The sequence below is a fragment of the Pseudophryne corroboree genome, chromosome 2 (genome assembly GCF_028390025.1).
Source record: "Pseudophryne corroboree isolate aPseCor3 chromosome 2, aPseCor3.hap2, whole genome shotgun sequence".
Lineage (NCBI taxonomy): Eukaryota > Metazoa > Chordata > Amphibia > Anura > Myobatrachidae > Pseudophryne > Pseudophryne corroboree.
The window spans coordinates 529,237,429-529,262,523 of NC_086445.1; the positions used below are offsets into that span (position 1 = coordinate 529,237,429).

Below are 25,095 nucleotides of genomic sequence, written 5' to 3' on the forward strand. Positions count from 1 at the left end.
GCGGTCGTCTCAAAAATTACAGCGCGCAGTGGGCTCACTCGCAAGTAGATCCCTGGATCCTGCAGATAATATCTCAGGGATACAGGTTGGAATTAGAGACAGATCCACCTCGCCGTTTCCTGAGGTCTGCTTTACCAACGTCCCCCTCCGAAAGGGAGACGGTGTTGGAAGCCATTCACAAGCTGTACTCTCAGCAGGTGATAGTCAAGGTACCTCTTCTGCAACAAGGGAAGGGGTATTATTCCACTCTTTTTGTGGTACCGAAGCCGGATGGCTCGGTAAGGCCTATTCTAAATCTGAAGTCCTTGAACCTGTACATAAAGAAGTTCAAGTTCAAAATGGAGTCACTCAGAGCAGTGATAGCGAACCTGGAAGAGGGGAACTTTATGGTATCCTTGGACATCAAGGATGCGTATCTCCACGTTCCAATTTACCCCTCACACCAGGGGTACCTCAGGTTCGTTGTACAAAACTGTCACTATCAGTTTCAGACGCTGCCGTTCGGATTGTCCACGGCACCTCGGATCTTTACAAAGGTAATGGCCGAGATGATGATTCTTCTTCGAAGAAAAGGCGTATTAATTATCCCATACTTGGACGATCTCCTAATAAGGGCGAGGTCCAGAGAACAGCTAGAGATGGGATTAGCACTGTCTCAAGAAGTGCTAAAACAGCACGGGTGGATTCTGAATATTCCAAAATCCCAGTTAATGCCGACAACTCGTCTGCTGTTCCTAGGGATGATTCTGGACACGGTTCAGAAAAAGGTTTTTCTCCCGGAGGAAAAAGCCAAGGAGTTATCCGAGCTTGTCAGGAACCTCCTAAAACCAGGAAAGGTGTCTGTACATCAATGCACAAGAGTCCTGGGAAAAATGGTGGCTTCTTACGAAGCGATTCCATTCGGCAGATTCCACGCAAGAATTTTCCAAAGGGATCTGTTGGACAAATGGTCAGGGTCGCATCTTCAGATGCACCTACGGATAACCCTGTCTCCAAGGACAAGGGTGTCTCTTCTGTGGTGGTTGCAGAGTGCTCATCTATTGGAGGGCCGCAGATTCGGCATACAGGATTGGATCCTGGTGACCACGGACGCCAGCCTGAGAGGCTGGGGAGCAGTCACACAAGGAAGAAACTTCCAGGGAGTATGGACGAGCCTGGAAACGTCTCTTCACATAAACATTCTGGAACTAAGAGCAATATACAATGCTCTAAACCAGGCAGAACCTCTGCTTCAGGGAAAACCGGTATTGATCCAGTCGGACAACATCACGGCAGTCGCCCATGTGAACAGACAGGGCGGCACAAGAAGCAGGAGGGCAATGGCAGAAGCTGCAAGGATTCTTCGCTGGGCAGAGAATCATGTGATAGCACTGTCAGCAGTGTTCATCCCGGGAGTGGACAACTGGGAAGCAGACTTCCTCAGCAGACACGATCTTCACCCGGGAGAGTGGGGACTTCATCCAGAAGTCTTCCACATGCTGGTAACCCGTTGGGAAAGACCAATGGTGGACATGATGGCGTCTCGCCTCAACAAAAAACTGGACAGGTATTGCGCCAGGTCAAGAGATCCGCAGGCAATAGCTGTGGACGCGCTGGTAACGCCTTGGGTGTACCAGTCGGTGTATGTGTTTCCTCCTCTGCCTCTCATACCAAAAGTATTGAGAATTATACGGCAAAGAGGCGTAAGAACGATACTAGTGGTTCCGGATTGGCCAAGGAGGACTTGGTACCCGGAACTTCAAGAGATGATCACGGAAGATCCGTGGCCTCTACCTCTAAGGAGGGACTTGCTTCAGCAGGGTCCCTGTCTGTTTCAAGACTTACCGCGGCTGCGTTTGACGGCATGGCGGTTGAACGCCGGATCCTAAAGGAAAGAGGCATGCCGGAAGAAGTCATTCCTACTTTGATTAAAGCAAGGAAGGAAGTAACCGTGCAACATTATCACCGAATTTGGCGAAAATATGTTGCGTGGTGCGAAGATCGGAGTGCTCCGACGGAGGAATTTCAACTGGGTCGATTCCTACATTTCCTGCAATCAGGATTGTCAATGGGTCTCAAATTGGGATCTATTAAGGTTCAAATTTCGGCCCTGTCGATTTTCTTTCAAAAAGAATTGGCTTCAGTCCCTGAAGTCCAGACCTTTGTTAAGGGAGTGCTGCATATACAGCCTCCTGTGGTGCCTCCAGTGGCACCGTGGGATCTAAATGTGGTTTTGGACTTCCTAAAATCTCATTGGTTTGAACCACTAAAAAAGGTGGATTTGAAATATCTCACATGGAAAGTGACCATGCTTCTAGCCCTGGCTTCTGCCAGGAGAGTGTCAGAATTGGCAGCTTTATCTTCCAAAAGCCCATATCTGATTTTCCATTCGGACAGGGCAGAACTGCGAACTCGTCCGCATTTTCTCCCTAAGGTGGTGTCAGCATTTCATCTGAACCAGCCTATTGTAGTGCCTGCGGCTACAAGTGACTTGGAGGACTCCAAGTTACTGGACGTTGTCAGAGCATTAAAAATATATATTGCAAGGACAGCTGGAGTCAGAAAATCTGACTCGTTGTTTATATTGTATGCACCCAACAAGATGGGTGCTCCTGCGTCTAAGCAGACGATTGCTCGTTGGATCTGTAGCACAATCCAACTTGCACATTCTGTGGCAGGCTTGCCACAGCCTAAATCTGTAAAGGCCCACTCCACAAGGAAGGTGGGCTCATCTTGGGCGGCTGCCCGAGGGGTCTCGGCATTACAACTTTGCCGAGCAGCTACGTGGTCAGGGGAGAACACGTTTGTAAAATTTTACAAATTTGATACTCTGGCTAAGGAGGACCTGGAGTTCTCTCATTCGGTGCTGCAGAGTCATCCGCACTCTCCCGCCCGTTTGGGAGCTTTGGTATAATCCCCATGGTCCTTTCAGGAACCCCAGCATCCACTAGGACGATAGAGAAAATAAGATTTTACTTACCGATAAATCTATTTCTCGGAGTCCGTAGTGGATGCTGGGCGCCCATCCCAAGTGCGGATTATCTGCATAAGTTGTACATAGTTATTGTTAACTAATTCGGGTTATTGTTAAAGGAAGCCATCTTTCAGAGGCTCCGCTGTTATCATACTGTTAACTGGGTTTAGATCACAAGTTGTACGGTGTGATTGGTGTGGCTGGTATGAGTCTTACCCGGGATTCAAAATCCTCCCTTATTGTGTACGCTCGTCCGGGCACAGTACCTAACTGGAGTCTGGAGGAGGGTCATAGGGGGAGGAGCCAGTGCACACCACCTGATCGGAAAAGCTTTACTTTTTGTGCCCTGTCTCCTGCGGAGCCGCTATTCCCATGGTCCTTTCAGGAACCCCAGCATCCACTACGGACTCCGAGAAATAGATTTATCGGTAAGTAAAATCTTATTATAGTGATATATATCAAATTCATGTGCACATACGTAATGCCCCTTGCACCATAATAAGCCACCACAGTAATGCCCCTGACACTGTATTATGCCCCCACAGTTATGCCCTTGTCACCATACTATGCTCCCACAGTTATGCCCCCTGTCACCCATATTATGCCCCCCCCCCCCCCCCGCCCAGCAGTTGGCGCTGTGACTCTACTGGCTCCCTCTGAACTGCAGGAGGACATTTTCAATACAGCAGGGGCCCTCTCAGTAGTGGGCAGTGGTGGGCAGCAGTAGGCAGCATGCCGTCCAGGCCCTACACTCTCTGTCAAAGCAGCAGGGCCTGGGACAGTTGTGCCCCCAGCACCCCCACTGATGGCGGCCTTGCTGGTGGCAAAAGAAGTGGGTATCACCATTGATTGCAATGTAACAAGTTTTACTACTAATGGGCATGTTTATGGCATTTACTACAGAGTAGCATGTTGGCTATTTACTACCGAGTGGCATTTTAGCAGCATTTCCTTATCTAATGACATTTATTACCAATGGGCAGGCTGGTGACATTTTACTACTGAACAAATTACTGGCATAATACTACATATAGAAATAGTGCTACCAGTGTCAGACTGGGGCATGAAGAACCCAACGGGGGAATTAAGTGGTAGTTGCCGATGTGTAGAGGTGTGGCCAGTCTCTAGAGAGAGTGTGGCCAGCCGCCACAGAGGATTGGCTAACCATTAGAGAGTGCATGTTTGGACCCCTTGATAAATATATATAGTAAATACCGATAGCGCATGCATGATAATGTACCAGATTAATAACAGCAATGCATTGTATTAAATACACCATATTCCTGTGCAGTATAATGTACCATATGAATAATGTATATTTCAAGTGTACAGTCTGGAACCAGATCCCTAGAGGTGTATGTGGGTCTCCAGGCATTGGGGCCCACCGGGGGGGGGGGGGGGGCTGTACCCCTGTGGGCCAGTACAACCCTGGTTGCTACTTTTGATAAATGCTACCTCAAAGCTGATTGGATGCTATGGACAACTTCTCCACTGGCACACTTCTCCTTTACATACATCTCCCCCAGGGAGGTATAATATGTAAAAATTAACCTTTGCGCTACATAGTTACCATGCTTTTATATATAATTATACATACAGTATGAGGTCTGATAACCACAAGTAGCGCTCTGTGAGGATAAAGGGGACTCATTAAGTATGTATGCACTGGAAGCACTATACTGTCTTGTACCACCACTGAAGATCCCTTATGCAAAGTTGTATTACTTGTGACGGTATACAACAAAGTAACAGTTGGGTTTTACTGCTGCCAGTATTGGACACAGTGGAATTTATGAGATACTGGGGGATATTTATTATAGCTCAGCGAGAGATAAAGGGGAATACTGTATCAAATTACTGCCTTGCGCCGGGTGATGGAAATCCTAGTTTCGGCCCTGATCATGTATCAAAGTTTTGAGAGAGATAAAGTGGAGAAAGATAAAGTACGAACCAATCAGCTCTTGTCATTTTTCAAACACAGCCTGTAAACTCTACAGGACCTGATTGGTTGGTGCTTTATCTCTCTCCACTTTATTTCTCTCCAAGTTATGTGATAAATCTCCCCCTAAACTCTGTATACTGTAACTGCAGCCAATGGAGTTTTAGTAAAGTTTGTAAGGGTATTAGTGAAGAGAGTCAGAGACAGTGAATGAAGTACAGATTTGTGTTAGGCAGGGTACACACCAGACAGACATGTCAGTGGACCCACCATCGCGCTGACAGAGTGGCCAATTCAGGTAAATACAGTATACACACTTACTGATCGGCCGCTCGAAGAGTTGGCCAGGACACCCACTTGGGCAGGCAACTGAATTTACTTGCCCAGCTGTGACGTCAGCCCCTGCAGCCATGTACACACAACCAGATATATCTTTAGAACGTTATACACACCCACCGATGGACGCGCGGTAAATCAAATGACCAATATAGCACCTAGTGAGTACCCAGCTACAGTTTTGTGGTTTGTGTTGGGAAGTTAGTGTAAAAAGTGGGGAACACTGCAGTAGGTGGAGTTTAGTGATGTACCGTATGTGTGTGTTAGTGTAAGCAGTGATCATACTTTGTAATCAATTAGCATAATTTTACAATGCCATTTCCCATTGCATTTACATTATTACATTATGGCCCCATGTGCCATCTTTATTCTAACCAAAAATCACCAATGGTGGGCAAATAGTCGAACTACACTGTCATTTTCTATGCAGTGACCCAAAATTACAGCTTCCCTAATGCAGTGTGATTGGTTATCCTGATGTCGTGTGACTGATTACCAATCCAATTTGGAGGATGGGGCAACATTTTGTAATGTCTTTTCTAGCATGTTGTAGCCTTTGGAGGAGAGGAGGCATCTGAAGCACAGAGCAGGATCATTAATTTCATAGTGACTTAGCCAGGCAGCTGTCTACCAATGTGTGCAAGGGAAGGAAGCCATGGATGGATGGCTTTTTCTGTAGCTTACAGGGAGGACATAACGGAAACAATGGAAGAAAGTTTTTAGTGAGCGACAGTGGAAAAGTTGGTGTAAGGCATGTGACTTAGCAGTGTATGAGAAAGACTGGAATCTATGGGTTTAGAGGCATATGCTGGGGTCTTAAGGCCCATACACACTAGAAAATTTTGAGCTCAAAGCAACTCACTTTTGGCATTTTGAGCTGCTTTGAGCTCAAAATCTACTGGTGTGTATGGGCGGGCGATGAGCGATAAGTGCTGATGTGCGCTCCAGCATCATCGCCAGCGAGGTGGGCAGGCGTGTGTTTTGCACACAATATTTTGCCCACCTCGATGCTTGTTCATCCATCATCGCTCAGTGTGTACGGCGCCGAGCAACGATGGATGAACTGTCCTCGGCACTCCGGAGTCCGGCCCCGCCCCGCTCCCTCCCGGCTCCCACCCCAACTCATAGAGCAGCAGCAGCACCACGATATTCAGCAGGAGTGCTGCAGTGACCAGGTTTCCAGTGGCCACCAGATTGCAGTATGTTTGCCAGTAATATATATATATTGCTGGCAGAGGCCAGCAATATATATATATATATATTACTGCCACCACTGGCCACCAATGATTATTTATGGCAGTAATATATACATTGCTGGCAGAGTCCAGCAATGTATATGTTCTGGCACCACTGGCCACCAATGTATATGAATAAGCTGGTAACATATACATTGCTGGCACAGCCTATTATGTAAATAGCCTTTCTAATGAAAGATTTTCAACAAAGTCTTTCATAAGTGTAGAGAGAAATTGTGCAGACATACCTACATCTTCACATGTGTATAGCTCTGTGTATCTGCAGAAATACACTGTTTTTAAGTGCACTTTTCTGGAGCAATTTACGCCCATTCAGAACTAGAATCAGCTTTATTGGCCAGGTGTACTCATGTACACTAGGAATTTTTTGTGGTACAATGCATCAACAAGCAGCAACATGAAGGGGTAATACATAGCATAAAAAGGGGGAAAAACGTAGAATACAATACAAACATTACACGTATGAGTTCATACTGCACATTGCAACTGTACGATACTCGACATATTAGACATATTATACATGTTGAACTTTTTGGTATCTGGACTCCAGGTCGACAACAAAAAGATCGACACACCTTAGGTCGACGCCAATTGGTCGACACACCCTAGGTCGACATGTACAAAAGGTCGGCATGGACAAAAGGTCGACAGGAACAAGGTCGACATGGAAAAAGGTCGACGTGAGTTTTTCACGATTGCTTTCTTTTTTGGAACCTTTTCATACTTAACGATTCACGTGGACTACGATTGGAACGGTAATCTGAGCCGAGCGAAGCGGTAGTGGAGCGAAGGCACCATGCCCCGAAGCATGGCGAGTGAAGCGAGTCATGCGAGGGGACGCGGTGCACTAATTGGGGTTCCCGGTCACTCTACGAAGAAAACGACACCAAAAAAACATAAAAAACTCATGTCGACCTTTTCCCATGTCGACCTTGTTCCTGTCGACCTTTTGTCCATGTTGACCCTTTGTCCATGTCGACCTAAGGTGTGTCGATCAATTGGCGTCGACCTAAGGTGTGTTGACCTTTTTGTTGTCGACCTGGAGTCCCAGACCCAAACTTTTTATATACTGTTCAGCTGGTGGACAGCTAGTTGGAAGAAGCTTTTAATGGATCTGGTCGACTTCGCGGGAATGGACCTGTAGCGTCTGCGTGATGGAAGCAGTTCAAAAAGTTTGTAACCTGTGTGCTGCATATCTGCCACGATTTCTCCACTCACTTCCTGACCCTTGACTGGTATAATTCCTGGACGGGAGGGAGGTCAGCCCCAAAAATCTTTTCAGCTGTCCTCACCACCCTTTGCAGCTTCCGTCTGTCACTCTCATTGGCAGCTCCACACCAGACTGTGACCAAGGAACATAGGACCGATTCTACGATCACTGTGTACCAAACCTACCAAATGTGTGAGGTATACTGTTATGTGCAAATATAGTAATATTGGGCCTAATTCAGACCTTATCGCTGTGCTGCAAATTACAATGTCGGATAGTCGCCGCCCAGGGGGAGTGAAAATTCTCCCTGTGCAAGTGTGCAATTGCATGTGTGCGCTGTGCAAAAATTCCCCTCAGTCAGCAGACAGCTGCAAAACCGTTGGCATCACACTCACCATGGAATGTTTTTCCCATTCTGTGCAGTGTGTGCAATCTGTGCGTAGCTCAATACTTACTCCTCCAGTGCGAAGAGATCAGGCTGATCAGGTCCGGAGCTGACGTCACACATCCGCCCTGAAAACGCTTGGGAATGCCTGCGTTTTTCCAGACACTCTCAGAAAACGGACAGTTACCACCCAAAAACGTCCTCTTCCTGTCAATCACCTTGCAAACAGCCGTGCAATCGAAAATTTTGCACCATCCTGTCGCTGTTTGGCGACGCGCATGTGCATTGCGGTGCATACACATACACAGTAGTTCAATAATCGCCCACTTTGCGAAAATGCACAGCAGTGATCAGGTCTGAATCGGGCCCATAGACAGTAGAGCCATTGGTGTAATGTATGGCTAAACAGTATATGATTAAGTGTTATTATAGTAGACACAATGCAGTATGTGTGTATACTGGTGTAGGGGAAGGGTTGTCACTGACATTTTGCTTCTTTAACAACATGACTTAAATTAGCAGCAGATCTTTTAAACAGTTCTGTTCCATATTAATGTTAAATGTATATTTTACAGAGCAAATGGGATAGTTTTTAGTTGATTTTATTTATTTAGAGTGGATTTGTAAATAATCTAAATTATATATGTAATTCTAATAAGAATTGTTAGTTGCCGAGTATAAGATGAGTGTTCAGTGGTGTGTCAATGAATACTATTGTAGACAGTGTTGTATATAGAGTTAACTGTGGAGTTTGATTGTGCATACAACAACATAATTACTGTAGAGAAGATACTGTACATACAGATCTAGTGATGTGTATAGATCCCAGTTTACAGATGTACTTCATAGCTACTCTCTTGCATTGATGTCATATCTTGCATTGATGTCATAGTAAGCCTCAAGTGAGAAGGTGGGTTCCATATAGGTTTTTAATCTATGAAAAGGTGTGGCTTGATAAAGTACCAACAAAGGGGTGGAGCTGGTGGTTCTAAATTGGCAGGAAAGCAGAGCAACACCTGGTCAGAATGAATCATGCATCAACAAGGGTTGTTGGGATATCAACCCATGACTGATCTGCAAGTGAGCACAGTTATCAGCCAATCACATTAACTGTGCCAGGATGATCTGTTCAATTTACATTGGACCCCAGCAGCGACCAGATCTATATATGCATACCTCCCAACATGACCCTCTCCAGGAGGGACAAAATGCTCTGCTTCTGGACTTTTCTCTTAATTTATGTTTATATACACATACCACCCAACATGACCTCACCAGAAGGGTCACAATGCTCTGGTCCTAGGCTCCCCTCTTAATTTATGATTGCCGGCATCTGTGTTGAACAAGTTAATGGATAAGAAAGGTGTTTCAGCACAGGTGATGGCAATCATAAATTAAGAAGGAAGTCCAGAAGCAGAGCATTCTGTCCATCCTGGAGAGGGTCGTGTTGGGAGGTACAAGTGAAAGTAAAAAAAGTAGAATATCATGCAAAAGTTCATTTATTTCAGTAATTCAACTTAAAAGGTGAAACTAGTAAGTTATATAGACTCATTACATGCAAAGTGAGATATTTCAAGCCTTAATTTGTTATAATTTTGATGATTGTGGTTTACAGATTAAGGTAACCCCAAATCCAAAATCTCAGAAAATTAGAATAATACCTAAAATCAATAAAAAAAGGATTTTAAATACAGAAATGCCGGCCCTCTGAAAAGTATAATTATGCATATGTACTCAGTACTTGATTTGGGCCCTTTTTGCATGAATTACTGCCTCAATGCGGCGTTGCATGAATTCTATCAGCCTGTGGCACTGCTGAGGTGTTATGGAAGACCAAGATGCTTAAATAGCGGCCTTCAGCTCTTCTGCATTGTTCGGTCTCATAACTTATCTTTCTCTTGGCAATGCTCCATAGATTCTCTTTTTTCTTTAGTCCAGGTAAAATGCTTCTGACGTTGTTTGTTGTTCAGGAGCGGCTTGACAAGAGGAATACGACATTTGAAGCCCATGTCCAGGATCCGTCTGTGTGTGGTGGCTCTTGATTCACAAACTCCAGCCTCAGTCCACTCCTTGTGAAGCTCCCCCAAGTTTTTGAATGGCCTTTTCCTGACAAGAAAAAGAGAACTGGTCTGTTGCTCAGTGGTCCAAAGTCCTCTTTTCTGATGAGGGCAAATTTTGCATCTCATTTGGAAACCAAGGTCCCAGAGTATGGAGAGGAGATGCTTGAAGTCCAGTGTGAAGTTTCCACAATCTGTGTTGATTTGGGAAGCCATGTCATCTGCTGGTGTTGGTCCACTGTGCTTTATTAAGTCCAGAGTTAACGCAGCTGTCTACCAGGACATTTTAGAGCACTTCATGCTTCCTTCAGCAGACAAGTTTTTTGGAGATGCTGGCTTCATTTTTCAGCAGGACTTGGCACCTGCCCACACTGCCAAAAGTACCAAAACCTGGTTCAATGACCGTGGGATTACTGTGCTGGATTGGCCAGCAAACTCGCCTGACCTAAACCCCATAGAGAATCTATGGGGCATTGCCAAGAGAAAGATGAGAGACATGAGACCGAACAACGCAGAAGAGCTGAAGGCCGCTATTGAAGCATCCTCGTCTTCCATAACACCTCAGCAGTGCCACAGGCTGATAGAATCCATGCCACACCGCATTGAGGCAGTAATTCATGCAAAAAGGGCCCAAACCAAGTACTAAGTACATATGCGTGATTATACTTTTCAGAGGACCGACATTTCTGTATTTAAAATCCTTTTTTATTGATTTTCTGAGATTTTCGATTTGGGGTTATCTTAAGCTGTAAACCACAATCATCAAAATTATAACAAATAAAGGCTTGAAATATCTCACTTTGCATGTAATTAGTCTACAGTATATATTAGTTTCACCTTTATAAGTTGAATTACTGAAATAAATTAACTTTTGCATGATATAAATAAATTAACTTTTGTACATCATCTTACAATAATGAAAACTCACAAAACTTGTTTGGTATTTGAAACAGAAAATAGACTAGATATACACATATGTGATTATAAAAATGAAAATAAACATGTAAAATAAATTTGATATGGAAGACAAGATTACTGTGTGCTGCATGCTATGGGTAATTTAGTATTTTCATTTGAGTTGGATATCATTCTTTCATACTTGCTGATGTGCTGTTACTTAAAAGCATGTCAATTTCTCTATGAAAACCTATGGCTACATAGCTTGACAGTTCCAACACATAGAATGATTTAAAAAATGTGAGCAGGAGTAAATTGAAAATATTGGACAATTTGGGAAATTGGTCTAAAGAGCGGAGAGAGCAATAACAACATGAGAGATTTCTTGAGAATACAGCAGTTATTAAGATTAATGTGTTTGTAAAGACTTGAACGTTGAATGGTATCTTGGCTCAGTATTGCCTTACAGCAGCTGAACACCATCTGGATGTAAAATGCATGTTCCTAAATACCCCAAATTTAGGAGGCACTGTTTTAAGACAATGGCCCAGATTTATCAAGCCTTGGAGAGTAATAAATTACACGGTGATAAAGTATCAGCCAATCAGCTCCTAACTGCTGTGAGCGCCTGTGCAGAAGACAGTAGTGGCTCTGGCACAGTGCTATCTTCTATGCTGCACCAATAACATATTTCTGGGAGGGGAGAGCTGAAAAAATTCTCTGGGGGAGTGCTGAAAAATATAGGCATCCCTACATTTTTTGATGCACCTTGGATAATTAGCTCATGGAAAATTTGTCCCACTATCTGTAATCAGGGTACCACATATATATTGCACATAAGCTTTGAGATTTGAGATTATTAGGTATATGCAATTGCGGTCGAATTCCGGCTGGAATTCGACCGTTTTTAAATTCAACACAATTCGACAGTCGAATCCCGGCTGCCGGGACCGGAATTCGACATATTCAATAAAAAACGGATTCGACAGTCCCGCTGTCGAAAAACGGACCAATTGACGGATATGTGCGTCCTGGATTCGACTTTTTGGACGGCACAAAAGTGTTTAAAAAACCCCGAAAAAAAATGCGTGGGGTCCCCCCTCCTAAGCATAACCAGCCTCGGGCTCTTTGAGCTGGGCCTGGTTGTAAAAATACGGGGGGAAAATTGACAGGGGATCCCCCGTATTTTTAGAACCAGCACCGGGCTCTGCGTCCGGTCCTGGTGCAAAAAATACGGTGGACAAAAGACGTAGGGGTCCCCCGTATTTTTAACACCAGCACCGGGCTCCACTAGCTGGAGAGATAATGCCACAGCCGGGGGACACTTTTATATCGGTCCCTGCGGCCATGGCATTAAATCCCCAACTAGTCACCCCTGGCCGGGGTACCCTGGAGGAGTGGGGACCCCTTCAATCAAGGGGTCCCCCCGCTCCAGCCACCCAAGGGCCAGGGGTGAAGCCCGAGGCTGTCCCCCCCCATCCAAGGGCTGCGGATGGGGGGCTGTCAAATAAAAGGGTATTGTTTTTTGTAGCAGAACTACAAGTCCCAGCAAGCCTCCCCCGCAAGCTGGTACTTGGAGAACCACAAGTACCAGCATGCGGGGGGGAAACAGGCCCGCTGGTACCTGTAGTTCTACTGCAAAAAAAATACCCAAATAAAAACAGTACACGCACACCGTGATTGTATAACTTTATTACATACATGCCGACACACAAATACTTACCTATGTTGACACGAGGTTCGGTCCACTTCTCCAAGTAGAATCCACGGTGTACCTGAAAATAAAATTATACTCACCAAAATCCAGTGTAGCTGTGTCCTGTTCTTTTTTGTAATCCACATACTTGGCAAAAAAAGAAAACGCATTACCCGGACCACGCACTGAAAGGGGTCCCATGTTTACACAAGTTCCCACCATTGAAGATAATGGAGCGGCTGTGCGATGTGTCGTCTGACAGCTCAGACGCGCACAGCCAATCAGGAGAGTGCCACGACGTGGCGCTCCCTGATTGGCTGAAGGGACCCTCTGTGACAGGAGTCACGGGGGGTCTCAGCAATCGGGGAAAGGGGTCCCATGTGTAAACATGGGACCCCTTTCAGTGCGTGGTCCGGGTAATGCGGTTTGTTTTTTTGCCAAGTACGTGGATTACAAAAAAGAAGACGAGAAATGCTACACTGGATTTTGGTGAGTATAATTTTATTTTCAGGTACCCCATGGATTCTACTTGGAGAAGTGGACAGAGGTCGGCGTGTGAACATAGGTAAGTATGTGTGTGTCGGCATGTATGTAATAAACTTTTACTATCACGGTGTGCGTGTACTGTTTGTATTTGGGTATTTTTTTTGTAGTAGAACTACAGGTACCAGCGGGCCCGTTTCCCCCCGCATGCTGGTACTTGTGGTTCTCCAAGTACCAGCTTGCGGGGGAGGTTTGCTGGGACTTGTAGTTCTGCTACAAAAAACAATACTCTTTTATTTGACAGCCCCCCATACGCAGCCCTTGGATGGGGGGGGCAGCCTCGGGCTTCACCCCTGGTCCTTGGGTGGCTGGAGGGGGGGGACCCCTTGATTTAAGGGGTCCCCACTCCTCCAGGGTACCCCGGCCAGGGGTGACTAGTTGGGGATTTAATGCCACTGCCGCAGGGACCGATATAAAAGTGTCCCCCGGCCGTGGCATTATCTCTCCAGCTAGTGGAGCCCGGTGCTGGTGTTAAAAATACGGGGGACCCCTACGTCTTTTGTCCCCCGTATTTTTTGCACCAGGACCGGACGCAGAGCCCGGTGCTGGTTCTAAAAATACGGGGGATCCCCTGTCAATTTCCCCCCCCCCCGTATTTTTACAACCAGGACCGTCTCAAAGAGCCTGAGGCTGGTTATGCTTAGAAGGGGGGATCCCACGCATTTTTTTTTCTTGATTTTAACCCATTCCCACCCCTTCCCACTGAAAACCATGCTCTCTCTATTTTAGTCAGTTAAAAAATATATATTCTTTTAAAAAATATATAAATAATACTTGTGTCTCCTAATAGACAAACCAAGTACATAATCCCTTCTAATATAAATAGATATGCTAGTAGCAATAAAAAAAAACACAAAAAAAAAACATGTTTTTGAAAAATTTTATTAGATTCCGCCAGCAAAGTGAGGAGGAATGAAATTGACGAAATTACTGTCGAAAAGCACTGCTGTCGAATCGACATTCTTCAATTGAATATACTTTTGTCGAAAAGCCGCATTTTTACCATTGCAGACATGTCGAATTTGACAACTGTTGAATTTCAAAAAGTCGAATCTGAAACGTCCTTTTTTTGTCGAAAAGTACTGTATTGCATTGTCGAAAAAACATTTTGTGTCGAAAATGCCTCGTTTTTCGACATTTGCGGCAATTCGACCGCAATTGCATATACCCCTATGTGTCTCATGTAAGTCTTTGTACAGGGGAAATGTGGTTAATATCCCGACGGATACCGGCACCCATTATACCGGCGCCAGCATTCCATTACACAATGCAAGCCCGATGACGGAATACAGAGAGGGGACAAAACACCAATGCCGGAATCCAGACCAACAGGATCCCGATCGTACCCACAGAGGACAGGGTAAGTACTATTGTTGGGGATGGGAGGTTCAGGTTTTGACAACCCCCGGGGGATTTAGGGTGAGGGGGATAGGTTTAGGGTGCGGGGTGGGGTGGTTAGGTTAAGGTGCCACCTTGGGGGGGGGGTTAGGGTTGGGCTGCTGGGTGGAGGGAGACAGGGTTAGGCACCTAAAAGGGAGGGTTAGGGTATAGTACGAGGAGGGTTAGACCACTTATCAATCCCTGTCACGATTCGGACTGCCAGGATGTGCTGTCGGTCTTATAACTGCCGACATCCCGACAGCCAGCATTTCATACCCAACCCATACAGGGTGTTTAATAAAAAAAGGTACCTGAAACTTGTATATGTGTCTTATGTATCACACCACTCGTGGAACATTATTTCCAAAGTTACGGGACAGGAGGAAATGATGGGCCTACCCAGGCAACCGTAATAACTGGGTTCCAGGACAATTTCCATAGACTTGCACCACCAAACAAAACTATCCTTTCTTGTGTGGAAAATATTCAGGCAGACCCTGCAGTACCACGAGCAATGTGTGAGAATGGAAAAAACGTTTCACTTACCTTTTTTTAAATACCCTGTACAGTAGCTTGGCAATGTAACTTTCTAAACTGTTGCAGTAATGCCCCATTCCATATAAACATCTGTCATTCTTAGGGGCAATACAATGAGCGGTTTTCCCTCCTGTAATTACCTGCAATATCCACAGCACGGGATCCGGTGTCTAGGTCGACAAGACTTAGGTCGACACTGTCTAGGTCGACCGCTATTGGTCGACAGTAAGTAGGTCGACTTGGTTTCTAGGTCGACAGGGACTCTAGGTCGACATGTACTAGGTCGACATGACAAAAGGTCGATATGAGTTTTTCATATTTGTTTTCATGTTTTTAACTTTTTCATACTTTACAATCCACGTGGACTACAAATGAGAACGGTAACCTGTGTCGAGCGCAGCGATAGTGGAGCGAGGCACCTTGCCCGAAGCATGGCGAGCGAAGCGAGCCATACCAGGGGACGCGGTGCACTAATTGGGGATCCAGGTTACTCTACGAAAAAAATGACACCAAAAAAAGTAAAAAAACTCATGTCGACCTTTTTTCATGTCAACCTAGAGTCCCTGCCGACCTACTTAGTGTCGACCAATAGTGGTCGACCTAGATACTGTCGACCTAAGTCTATTCTATCTAACATACCACACCCCCACAGCACATGGTTCAGGCAAGCCTTAATACCCCTAAAACTTGCTATTCCCACAATGGGATTTCTTGAGGTATCTGTGGTACTTTGATGTTTGTCTTTTGATTTGTTTGACATGCTTGATGATGTTCTATAAACCTCTCAATGCCCTTACTTATACGTGGCTTGAACATTGCATTGATCGACCATTGAAGATGACAATGAAGCATTTCCCTTATGTGAACACCTTCTATACAGCTGCCCCTCACTACTGTACCAAAATTTGTAAACGGGTTTGCCACTAATACCCAAATGAGCCACTTAATTGAGTAAGTATTTTATGTTGGGTACTATTGGACATAAACTTAAAATTTTCATAGGTGCACGTCCCAGAGTTATTTTAATTACGATTATTTATTATTTTTGTGATACTGTTTCATGACAGTCAGACAGGACAAAACTAGGGCAAAACTGCAATAGAGACAATACTTGCATTTGCAGATATTGGGGCTAATTCAGGTTGGATCGCAGTGTGCGATCCAACCGCAAAGAATGAGAAAAATTGCTGGCGCATGCGCAGCCCTCGTCCTGCACATGCGCCCGCATTTTCTGCGGGGGGTGGGGGGTGGGGGGGGGGGGCAGAATATGTGATCGCCTCTTCCTGTCAATCAGGTAGAGGTGGTCGCGAGGCAGGGGCCAGCAACACTCCGTTTCCAGGGTGGAGACGTAGCGTTACGGGAGCGGAGGCTGGCAAGCGGGGGCGGTGCAGCGCGAATGGGGTCGTGATCATGGTGGCTGCGTGACATCACTTGCAGCCGCCACGATTGGAAACATGGCGGCAGGCCTCCTGCGGGCGCAGCTATGCTGCGTCGGCAGGGGGCATCCTTATTTTCTGCTAACAAGCAGAAATTGTGATGCGATTGCAATTTCTGCTTGTTGTAGAGGAGAAGGCGGTCAGCATGCTGGGCGGCCTTGCTCTGCGATGGACAGCCTCCAGCATGCGAAAAGAAGGATTGCAAATTCTGAAATTTAGCAGAATTTGCAATCCTTACTGAATTAGCCCCATTGACTCTAATTACATTATACCATTGAAAATGGGCACAATTTAACATGCCTGTGCTGATAATCAGATTTATCCAGCATTGTGACATTCTGCAAAATATTTAAATTAATGGTTGTAATGGGAGGGGGAAATGGGCGGAAACGGCCCGCATTGAATAGTGACGTGTCGGATCCTCTCCGCCGGGGAGGATCCGACTTCAATTGAATATCCCCCTATATGTAAAAGTAATTTTTCACTAGATGTAACCAGGGAAGCGCAGATCCAAGCTGTATATCTCCTATGGTGAGTTTCACCCTAAAAACATTCTGAGGGCATTGCAATTAAATGAGATTGGAATGGTCCATTGTCGCCAGCAACATCTTTAGTCTTTTGCGCACCTCATAGAGGGCACAGGAAAACTAGCAATGTTGCAGGTACAGTAACGTTGCAGGTGGATATGTGTGCAGCCAAGCATCGCTTGCAATACTACAGTATGTGTCCCATACAACCAAACTGAATTGCCCCTCTGTATATGTATCTTTCTTATGTTTATCAAATGGTATCTAGACAGTTTTCTCACTGCCATTTCTAGGGGCGGGTGAGCCGTACAATGGAACGGGATATTCCAACCCCTGCTGCCACTGGCAACTAGATGGACTGCCCTGGCCATCCAGACAGAGGCGCAAGCAAGTAAATCCGGCACTCTGTTTGGTGGAAGGGGTTACAGTAAGATGTGACTGCATCCTGATGTCATTGCATCTCACTCCAGGAGTGCACTGCAGCCCTGGCTTATGGCAGCAGCCCCTATCCCTCCCAGTAGGTGGGTGGCTGAGAAGGTGGGGTACTGGTTGCATTTTGCCTGTGCAAGACTTGGGAGGGGACAGCACCCCTTTGGCTTTGGGTGGGCAGGGGGGCTCTGATAGCCTGGTAAAGTGAGCAGGAGCTTAATGCTGGTAATATCAGGCGTGGGGGTGGCTGGTGCTGTAAATGCGGGGGAATGCAGGATGCAAAACTGAGGTGTAAGGTCATCTTACCCAACAAGACCATCTCCCTTGTCATGAGACCACACCCCTTTATTCGGGCGTGCAACATCAGTGCATGCAAGGTCCCATCCTATTCTTCCCTAAAGTTGGAGGGTATGATACATTTTTACATTTCTGATGTGAGGGGGGGGGGGCATTTTGACTGTTCGCACTGGGAGCCATATTGTCTAGAAACTTCATTGAGTTTTCCTATATTCTGGATAATGCGCATAGTCATCATTACCAATATACTTTTTCACCCTTATTTATTCCATTTTATTTGGCTACTTCAAAATATATAGAGTATTCATTTTACATTAAATCTTTGTAATAAAATATCTATTATAAACATATGATCAAAACGAACAACTGTTAGCCATATTAATTAAAGTTTCAAATGGACTGGTTATTCCTACAATAATTGTAAGTATTTATTCATTTTTGTATTAAAATACTTTATTAAGTCTTATATGTTCACAATGTATTTAAGTCTATGCAGTAGAATGTGCGCTTATAGTATACACTGTCAATGCCTGCCATCTAGAGGTGGTTTGTAGGAAGTGTTCAGCTTCTCAGTCTAGCACACACAGAGGTTCTTTGTTCCTAGATTGTATACTCACATCAATGCCATCTGATCCTGGGATCCCTGGTAGGCCTGGTGGACCAGGAGGCCCTGGTGGACCTGGAGGACCCGTCTGCAGGAACAGACAATATATTAGTGATCAAGTCAAATATATCATGGTAAACAGACCATTTACTTAGAGGCAATGATATAAACACTCTACAGTCTATTTTCAAAGGTAGTGATCACATATTAATACATATTGAGTTAACTTTCTGGTGTTACAAAGAAGCAGGAAGAACATGTATTTAATGCACACATATAAAAACTATAAATGCATTTTTTAATCAACACAGCAAGTGCCAAAATCCTACAATTACTGCATTGTCAGATATGCATTATTAATTATGTGGGAATGTGTACACCATATATACTGTACATAATACATATTGTTTACACTTATGCACGTGTATAAAGGCTTAGTATATGATTTTTCCTAACTATAAGCCAGCAAAATATAAAAACACTGAAAAAGATAACAAAAGACTATTAAACATCATTTTCATACTGCAGTTAAGACACCTGGCAGCTATATGCATACTTGTCAGGAGTTGTCCCCTTATTGTGAAGATGGAGCTAGTGGGGCCTTTGCATGATGTAAATACTTGCTGTTCCTCCACCGGTGACAATAGTATTATTATACCTATGGCAGATGCTGGTGACTTACAAATCATGGCACTGCAACAATAGGGGGGAGCGATAGGCTGGCATACACCAGGTATGTTACTAAGTAGTTCTCCTCCCCTTTCCATGATATGTAGCACACTACTGAAGCAGATCGGACCGTCATATCGGGCACATCATCTAGTGTGTACCCACTATGTCACTGAAGATGCGTGCTAAAGCGGGTCGTCAGTGACATCCTCTGTCGGCCCTACATGCCGGGCCGACGGGGGACGTTGTTAGCAAGGGACATGATGCCGAATGCAGCATGGCCCCTGCTGTCGCTCCATCACTGCCCACATCGGCAAATGTGTATGCACTTGCCGATGCCGGCTTCCCTGCTGGGTCCCATTGCTGCCAATGTCGGGCTGGGTACACATAGCATAGTGTGTACCCAGCTTAATACTACACTAAAACATCTCCTCCATGACAAGTGCAAATAAAGCTGAAATATAGCATGTATGGAATTGGAATAACCAGACCCCTTGTTCCACAAAGGCCATCTTGATGCTGCCCATATGTCATTGTATGAATGCAGATCTGTAGTAACACTGATGATGTAAAGGCAATCGAGTCTCTCCTTATGAGCATTTTCCTTCTGTCTCCTGATTTAAACATTTCAATATAGTGAACAGTGGGTCCCCCAGCATTTTAAGTCACATGCCTCAAAAGTTAAAATTCCTACATTAAATCAGACTGCTCATTGCATGTATAATATGGGACAATATGGCTGCTTTTATACTAACAGAAGTCACAGTGACAGAAAAACACAATAGTGTAGGACACATACAGTACCAGGCTATTTCAGGGCCTAGTGTCATCCATGACATTGTTTTAAATGTATTACATAGAAACTTAAATTACTCATGAAAGGTGTTATCTCTGAAGCATGCTAGTTTAGTCTATGAATTGCCATGGTGACATGATCTTCTATTAATAAGAAATGCAGCCTCTACTTTCAGGTACAGTTTCCAGACTAAGATGGAGGCACGTAAATTATAAAGTATACTGGCCAAGTGATTTAAAATGACATTAAGTAGATGATGTATACCAGAAGGAGCATAGTGTTTTATTGTGCCGTAATCCTATAATTGATACATAACTAGTATTTCCTTTGCACCAGAGCAGAGTCTCATAAAGTCTGTCCTGCAAGTAAAGGAAAGCAATGCAGAGGATAAGGCAACCATTAACTTCTGCCATGATATTATGTGATTAAGCAGCCTGCAATTGGACACAAGACATCGCAGTATATTAAATAATACCCCTTTCAGACATAAAACACCCGCTTCAACCCAGCTTGGACCCGGGACACTGAGCATGGGTTGAAGCTGGGGCTTTCTGTATTTCTCCCCATTCACATATGGGTGCAGAGTGCAGACCCTTCACGTCGGACCTGGGTCTTCCAGTTACCAGGGTCTTTGGCTTACAGTGGGCACTTGGAGGTGATGTCATCTCCAAGCGCTACTGTTTCCCACCATGGAATTTCTTTTAGGCATGACCTTAGTCATCAAGACCCAGGCCATACCTCTCAGAAATGAGCCAGGGCCATGACCCAGGTTGCTATTCCCAGGAATAACCCTTGGACTGTCAACCCAGGTAGACCCTTTCAGACATAAGCTTGTCCTGGGTCAATGCGCGTTCACAGAAAAATTTTCTTTTTTTGGCTTATGTCTGAAAGGGGTGTAAGAAAATAAATCATGCACACCTGTAAATACTGTAAACCTAATGCAAAGCATTCCTATCCCTGGATCTGCAATTACAAATAATGGTGCTTTGTTCATGAATAATACATCAGTAGACTGTTTTGGGCCCATAGCTCTGCTGGGCCTAGAAGCAGTTCACTGATAAACCTCTGACAGACAAGTCCATTGCTACAGATATATACCGATAATTTTGCATGTCAAATTTTGTTAAACAATGCTCATTTCACTATCTTGTGCTACATATTTAGCAAAGTATAGGAAGAGCATTATTATTATTATTATTATTATTATTGTACAGTTTAACAATATAGAAGAGAGAATAAACACTGCTATTAATAATGAATATTTGTTGAATGCCGTTATACCACATAACACCAATATTAATGGCTTTATGCACTCCAGATATACCAATATCCTTAGGACAGTAAATACAGTATCCAGAGCTGCAGCAAGAGTTTGGTATGAGTAATATTATACTCATTTGTAGATGGGTAACAATGGGTGCAGATTGCAGCAATGGTAAGGACAGCAAACTTAGTACAGCATAGCTACTACTAGTGTGCAGACATGTACATAAGGCAGTGAACATGCTTTGCTAACAAAACAATGAGATAAAATCCATAAATAGCAATAAAGCCATAAATATTAGTCTTACTGATATTACTAAAGCGGATAAAACTTTAATGACATTCTAAGCCCAGAATTCTTGCCAAAGTGGGTCATCGCACTATGACTGTTTTCTTTGTAAATGCATTGCTTTAATAGAGAAAGAAGTTGGATAAACATTTCAGTATTTGCCTATGAAACTAACAATCTAATGTTTGATGCCTCCCATGCAGGCTGCTGTTAGAATGACTAGTTTAGCATTAATGTCAGCAAGCAGCAGACACTCTGTCCATTCATTTGTTTGTGTTCAGGGGCTCTGTGAGTGTGTGGGGAACAGGATCAGGCTCCTGAATGGCAAACTTTGTTCTCACATATGAATGCCAAATGTCTCAGGATCCTACATTCCTCCTGCCGCTTGCCTTACAAACACCTTCACATATCCAGCTCACTCCCTCTCTGAGCTTCAAACAGATCCTATACAAAATTCCAGCAGATATGAACCACAGGTACTATATCTATAGCCTGTTATTTATCTTGTGTGGAGTTCCATCCCTCTATGTGTAGCTTATACATTCAATGTAGCTCACAAAAGCCTATGATGACTTAAAAGTCTCTACTGTCATATTTTCAACCTATAGCCCTATTTATCATGTACAATGTTCTGTCTCTTCTTTTCTGTCATAGTTTTAATTTTCAAACCTCTTTACTCTTAATATTATCAACCTCTAATGGGAGATTTAAACCTCTATAAACTTTACAACCGTAGCACTAAATTCCTATTTCTCATAACTTTTCTTAACTTGTTGCTCAATAGGCCCAATCTGCCCCATAACCTTATACTCCTCATAAGTAGGACATACATGTCCTTAACATGTTCTCAACAGTTACATGCAAACCTTAATAGATAATAGTTTGCCAAGGCTATCAACAAAATATTGATAAAAGAAATTTAGGTAAATGAGACATAAATCAGAAAGATTAATACAATTCCAATTTTTTAAAATTATTTTGTTAGCCTTTTTTGATCACTTTAAGTCAGGAAAAAAGGACGGTGCTTTATATCGATAAACCGAAACCTCACTCTATCCAAATCACATACATACATATATATATGTATATATATATATATACACACACAATATATATATATATACACAAAAAAACAGTAGTGTTGACTAATCTACATCACCAGATGTAAAGTAATTGACAAATAAACACAACTTTTAGAGTTACTGTACATATGTGCACACAACATAACTTTATTGAATAAGCCCTTTATGCACCTATCACTGAAATCTGTGACTGAATACTCCCTAGCAGTCCTGGGCCTTCATTCTCTGTGATGCCTTTGCTCTAATGACTTTGGGACTGATTCTATTCCTCATATTCACTGTTCTCTGCACAGCACTATTGTGTGAAAAGTACCCATAAGATGTTATTTTTGTGTTACTTTCCAAAGCATGAAAATACAATTATACACAGATCAATTTAACCTAAAGTTGCTCCATTTATCCAGTATGACAAACATTTCCACAACCATACAATAACAAGATAAAACAAAGTTTCTTTTTTACGCCTTAACATAAAGATGATCCAAAAAGTTAAAATAAACTTACAAACTGTGCCAGGGAAAAGCAGATGAGATGAAGAATCACAGAGAGCCGCAGGCTTCCCCATACACTGACCATGGTGCTAGGTTCTTGTTGCCAGAGGATCTGCAGGGAGGGGAGGGGAAAGCCACACAGGCTTTAATAAAAATCCTACTAGCTAGGTATGAGCTCCAGCTAGCCCTGTGTTGCCAGACCCCAAATACAGGAGGATGTGGGATGCAGCCCCAGACTCACTCAGATGTTGTAAGGTTAGAGAGAGGAGGAGAGTCCATGAATATGTAATAAGCTGCTAGGTGGAAAAAAATGGGCAATTGGCTAGTGGGCAGAAAGGGACCCTCCCTCCTCAAGTGAAGACACCAGGTAAGATGCCTTCATTTCCACAGCTTACTTATGTGTTCCTAAAGTAAGTTTAATATTCGTTTATATTCATATTACACTGGGGACTTTCCAAGCACTAACTTTCTGGTAGGGTTAATATATGTCCAATGAAGTATTAGATTTTGAATAAATTCATGTATCCAAGATTGCAGGCATAATTACAAAGCATGCAAGGGAACAGGACAGTACAAAGATATCACAAAATAGTGAGTTCCATTTTCTTACAGGGAGAAAATCTAGTTCATTACAGGACACTTCAATAATATCTAGTGCAAGAGAAAAGTGTAGATGTAAGCTAAGCTTCTAGTACATCTCAGCAGGAGGCAGAATGGAGTGAATGGGCTGTTGTTCATTGCAGACAGTACTCCTCTATACACCTCATGCTCTCTTTCCCCTTATACTGAAAGCTTTCCTGTTATAATAACAGCAGCCAATAATAGGCTCTGTTATCTGCTCTGACTTAGGACATGAGACAAAAACATATGTAACTCTTTATGTGCTTAAAAAGGAACATGTGAGAGCTGAAGCTGGTGGGATAGAAATCTCAGACTGTGGTACATTATATTAGGATAACAGTGTTTCACTAGAGGGCAGTCAAACTCCCTTAACAACATTGTATTCACATCATTACCTCAGTGCGTGTTGTACAGTTTAAATTGCTTAGTGCACAGAATTCCTCATGGTATGACAGTCAATTTGCTGCAAGGCCTTATATTGTGTCATCTGAACTGACGAGGGATTCCATTTATGAATGATTCTTATCTTTTTTTGCCCAGGAACTAAATGACATCTGAATATCATTTCTGAGCTCTACAGATCTTTTCAAATAATATGTAGATTCATTTTACTTAGACTGGGTTTTCTTCAGAGACGATTATACTGTATAATAGTAATAAAACAGCTGTAAATCATGCTTTTCATCCATTGTAAACAGCTATTGACATCACTGATAATTGTGACATGATAGGCTGGGATATTGATTCATCACATGATGGGTACACTGTAAAGGCCCATACCCTGGGCGATTTTGAGCTCAGTGTAACTCACTTTTGGCATTTTGAGCTACTTTGAGTTCAAACTCGGACAGTGTGTATGGCCGGGCGATTAGCGGTGAGCGGTGATGTGCGCTCCCGCATCATCACTGGCCGCCGCTGTCCATCGGGCTGTTTGTACAGCCGAGTGAAGCACTTTCCACAGTCTCCTACTGTGGAAAGTGCTTCACCCCTCTGTGAACATCGCTGGGCACACGGAAAATTGCGCAGTGTGTATGCACTGAGCTATTTTCCTGCCAGCGATGTTCACATCATCGCTGTGCATACATGCTGGGCAAAAACAGTGTCTATGCACCTTAATAGAACACAAAATGTAACTAGGAACTCATAGACGTACATCACAAATAGTATTAAATAGCCAATGACCCCCATTTTAAACATAGTTGATCTTGGATAATAGTTGCCAATACCTTAAATATGCAGTCCAGGGCATATCAGAAGGTAGGTGCAAACAAAAATGCAAGTTACATAGTGCAGCAAATCGCATAAGTATTGGCCTGCCCAGTGCCCCCTCACTGTACAGTGCCATAAGCTGTGGGAAGAGCTAACAGGGGAACATTGCAAAGGAGCTCTATTGGCATAATAG

At 43.8% G+C, this 25,095-nt stretch overlaps 1 protein-coding gene across 1 annotated transcript in view; it reads right to left on the reverse strand.

Moving 5' to 3' along the window:
• Positions 1-23,317, reverse strand: part of COL9A2 (collagen type IX alpha 2 chain) — a 109,460-nt gene extending 86,143 nt beyond the window's left edge. Inside the window, exons 1-2 of the mRNA XM_063954207.1 lie at positions 23,086-23,317; positions 18,496-18,570 (exon numbers count right to left, since the gene is read on the reverse strand). Coding sequence (XP_063810277.1) covers positions 18,496-18,570; positions 23,086-23,157 — 147 coding nt within the window. The 5' untranslated portion in view covers positions 23,158-23,317. The remainder of the gene's footprint in view (positions 1-18,495; positions 18,571-23,085) is intronic.
• Positions 23,318-25,095: the final 1,778 nt, after the last annotated feature.